Consider the following 4041-nt stretch of genomic DNA (forward strand, 5'->3'; position numbering starts at 1 on the left):
AAAGGGACGCCACACTCAGCAGACTCCAGTCCTCCGTGCGGGCCTGGGCCGGGCTGCTTCCCCGGGTTCCAAGCCCTTCCTCAGCCCCCAGGCCCCGCAAGAGTGCCCGTGGGCCTGGTTTGCCCTGGGCCGTTTGGAGTCTCCCCTGGGAAGGAGGACGGGGCCCCGGAGCCCCCCTGCCCCAAAGGCCCTCTGCCACTGGCTGAGGACAATTGTTGCTTGGCTGGATTGTTACATGTGGGACCATCACCCCTGAAAGGGCCGCGGCCCCCCCGGGCTGCCTGAGAGCAGGGCAGACCTGCGGCGCGGATGGAGGGCCCCCGCGGACCGGCCGCCTGCTAGCCTGCCGGGGAGTCGCCGCAGAGCAGCGGAACCCTGCGCCCTCCGGGCTTCCAGAGAGGCCTCTTGCGTCACAAAGCGGCCCGACGGTGTTCTGCCTGCGTCTGGGGGAGGCCCGGAGAGGACGAGGACGCCGCAGGCATGTTTAATCCGCACGCGCTGGAGTCTCCCGCTGTGATTTTTGACAATGGCTCCGGGCTCTGCAAAGCGGGCCTCTCTGGAGAGATCGGGCCCCGCCACGTCATCAGCTCCGTGGTGGGGTACCCCAAGTTCAAGATGTCCTCGGCCGGGGCCAGCCAGAAGAAGTACTTCGTGGGGGAAGAGGCCGTGCACAAGCGGGAGGTCCTGCAGCTGCGCTACCCCATCGAGCGGGGCCTGATCACCCGTTGGGAGGACGTGGAGAGGCTCTGCAAACACCTGTTCGAGTGGGAGCTAGGGGTGAAGGCCGGCGACCGGCCCGTGCTCATGACGGAGCCCTCCCTGAACCCCAGGGAGGCCCGGGAGAAGGTGGCCACGATGATGTTTGAGAACTTCAACGTGCCCGCCTTCTACCTGTCGGACCAGGCCGTGCTGGCCCTCTACGCCTCCGCCTGCGTCACAGGCCTGGTGGTGGACAGCGGGGACGGGGTCACTTGCACCGTCCCCATCTTCGAAGGCTACTCCCTGCCTCACGCCGTCACCAAGCTCTACGTGGCGGGAAGGGACATCACAGAGCACCTCACGCGGCTGCTGCTGGCGAGCGGGCGGCCCTTCCCGTGCGTGCTGGACAAGGCCCTGGTGGACGACATCAAGGAGAAGCTGTGCTACGTGGCCCTGGAGCCCGAGAAGGAGCTGTCGCGGAGGCCGGAGGAGGTCCTCAGAGAGTACAAGCTGCCGGACGGGAACGTCATCTACGTCGGGGACCAGCTGCACCAGGCCCCCGAGGCCCTGTTCGCGCCCGAGCAGCTGGGCGTCCAGAACCCGGGCCTCTCGAAGATGGTCTCCTGCAGCATCACCAAGTGTGATGCGGACATCCAGAAGACCCTTTTTGGGGAGATCGTGCTGTCCGGGGGCACCACTCTGTTCCAGGGCCTCGACGACCGCCTTCTGAGGGAGCTGGAGCAGCTCGCTTCCAAGGGGACCCCCATCAAGATCACGGCCCCCCCGGACAGGTGGTTCTCCACGTGGATCGGGGCCTCCATCGTCACCTCCCTGAGCAGCTTCAAGCAGATGTGGGTCACCTCCGCCGATTTCAAAGAGTTCGGGGCATCCGTGGTTCAGAGAAGGTGCTTCTGAGGGGCTGAGGGTGAGGGGTGGGTGCGGGCAGCGAGCTTGCCCCTCGGTGCCGACAGGGTGTTCAATAAAGGACAAAATCGTGTTCAGCCTCTGGTCGTGACGTCGGGCTCTTTATTCTAGGTGGCCCCGGAGGAACTTCCCACCGTGGTCATGAACCCCTTTAAGGGGCTTCCCCACCCCCTGGTCCCTAGAAAGCCCTGGGTTAGGAGTCGAGGCTGTTTCCATCTGCAGAGTTGGTCCCAAAAGCAGGGGCCTGAGTTTGATCCCGCAGGGCCCTGGGCTCTCCGTCTAAAAAAACGTGGGTCTGGGGTGGTCTGGGACAGTCAGCGCGGGTCGGGGACAGGAACCGACAGGAGCACTCCCTGCTCTGGGGGCCAAGAGAGCCGGCGGTGGGTCTTCAGTATGGTCCGGCTTTTGTGGCTTTTACGAGGCCGGAGCCCGAAGCAGGCCGGAGCCCGCAGCCTGAGCCGACGGAGCCGGGCAGGGGCGCAGCTGTCCTCTGTTCGAGACCCGCCAGCAGCCCCGCCCCCTCCGCTCGGAGGGTCACGGAGCGTCGACACCCCCTACCAGATTACTGTGATTCTTGCAAAGATGCTGACAGCCTGGTTCTGGAGTAAAATCCCGGAGACCAAGTTAACGGCCATCAAAGCGTCATGGTTGAGTAATTGAAGAAAGGGAGTTTCCCACATAGATTGGGTGGAGTTCTCCCAAAATAATCCTGGGACAGAACGAAAGTACCGAGAAGTCTTTCCAGAAGGGTGTCCCCTTCCCGTCTGGTAAAGAAGACAGTGGCACTCCCCACGCACGTCTCTGCACACTTCGTGGAAGCGAACATGCGGCTTTTAATGGGATTATGAGCACATGGAAAAAGGACAGGACAGACACCTTGGGTTGGTAAGGGCCGGAGGGCATGGGGAGGGCTGCGGGGCTGGGGGGAAGTCTTAAGAGCCGCATCGCAGGACATTTCAGCATGTGTGGGACACGCCCATCTACGGACGCGTGTGTGCTGCTCGTCCCCCGCTGTCAGGCCGCCAGGGTCGTCTTTGATGCGCGCGCAGAGTGCCCATCAGACAGCAGGTGGCCGGGTCACTGCTCAGTCCGTGGGGCCAGTCTCCGCCTTTCAGCCGGCGCGTGTGGAGGTTTCACGTGCGAAGCCACACCTTCGCCCTCATCCCACTGCCGCGTTCTTTTGTCTCCTGGTCCCCTTCTCGTCCCCTCCCATGGCTGACTGGAGGTTTTTGGGGATTCCGTCTTCATTTATTGATAAGGATTTTCAGCAAATTGTGCCGTATTGATTTCTTGGTGACTGCGCCAGGGGAACACCACAATCTACCCGTTGGGACGTTTTCCCACTCAGAGTGAGACGCCGAAAGCTTGCTTCTGTGTAGACCCCTGTAGCCTCCCAGATTTTACAAGAGGATGTCCTGTTGCTGCTACACACGTCTGAGAACAACCTCCGATGTATGACGATTTTTCCTCCTGCCCTCAAATGATTTAGGAGTTCGTTAGAGTACCCTACAATACGGTTACCCACATTTTAACCCAACCTGATGTTCTTTTGTGCTTCTGAGGTTCCACGTTCCCACGATCATTTCCTTTTAGAGAACTTCCTGTGGTCTTCCCTTAAGAGGTGCTTCTAGTGACCAAGTCTCTCCCTTTTCTGTCATCTGAGGACGCCGTCTTTCTGCTCCGTCCCTGAAGGACGTTTCCTCCGGACATGGAGTCCGCGGCTAACTGTTCCCTTCCAGCACCTGGGCAACGTGGTATGAGCGCCTTCTCCGTGGCCCTTCTCCGTGGCCTGTGGCTGCAGACCAGAGACCCCCAATTATTTGATCACGGCCCCTGTCGGTCACGCACCATTTCTCTCTGGCCGCCCTTGGGGGTTTTCGTGGTCTGCAGTCCCCATTATGGTGTGTCTTGCTGTGGGTTTTTACAGGTTGATCCTTTGGGATTTAGGCATCTCTTGAATCTTGTAGATTTATGTTTTTTGCCAAATTTGGGAATTTGTGCTATTATTTCCGGTAGAACTTTAAAAAAAAGATCTATTGATTTCAGAGAGAGAAGAAGAGAGAGAGTGTGGGCAGGGGCAGAGGCAGAGGGAGAAGCAGACTCCCACTGGGCAGGAGCCCGATGCGGGGCTCGATCCCGGGACCCTGACGTCATGACCTGAGCCGGAATGCAGAGTCGGACGCTTAATCTTCTGAGCCAGCCAGCTGCCGTCTTGTAATACTTTTCCAAGTCCCACTCTTCTCTCCGTCCGCATCTCTGAGGATGCACAAGTCAGCGGCCCTATCCCCGTCCCAGCCCCCTGGGACTCCGCTCATTAGTTGCTCGGTTTTCTCTGTTGCTCAGGTCGGGCACATTCCACGCGCCTCTCCTGAAATCCACCGGTTTCCGCCCGCGGGGCCCTCTAGCACATTTTTTATT

At 60.2% G+C, this 4041-nt stretch overlaps 1 protein-coding gene across 1 annotated transcript; it reads left to right on the forward strand.

The window, feature by feature from the left end:
* The first annotated feature begins 261 nt into the window (after positions 1-261).
* Positions 262-1697, forward strand: ACTRT2 (actin related protein T2). The gene has a single exon (XM_082686295.1). The coding sequence runs from the start codon at positions 481-483 to the stop codon at positions 1612-1614; it is 1134 nt and encodes a 377-aa protein (XP_082542421.1). The 5' UTR covers positions 262-480; the 3' UTR covers positions 1615-1697.
* Positions 1698-4041: the final 2344 nt, after the last annotated feature.

Source organism: Mustela nivalis (genome assembly GCF_964662115.1).
Source record: "Mustela nivalis genome assembly, chromosome: 10".
Classification (NCBI taxonomy): domain Eukaryota; kingdom Metazoa; phylum Chordata; class Mammalia; order Carnivora; family Mustelidae; genus Mustela; species Mustela nivalis.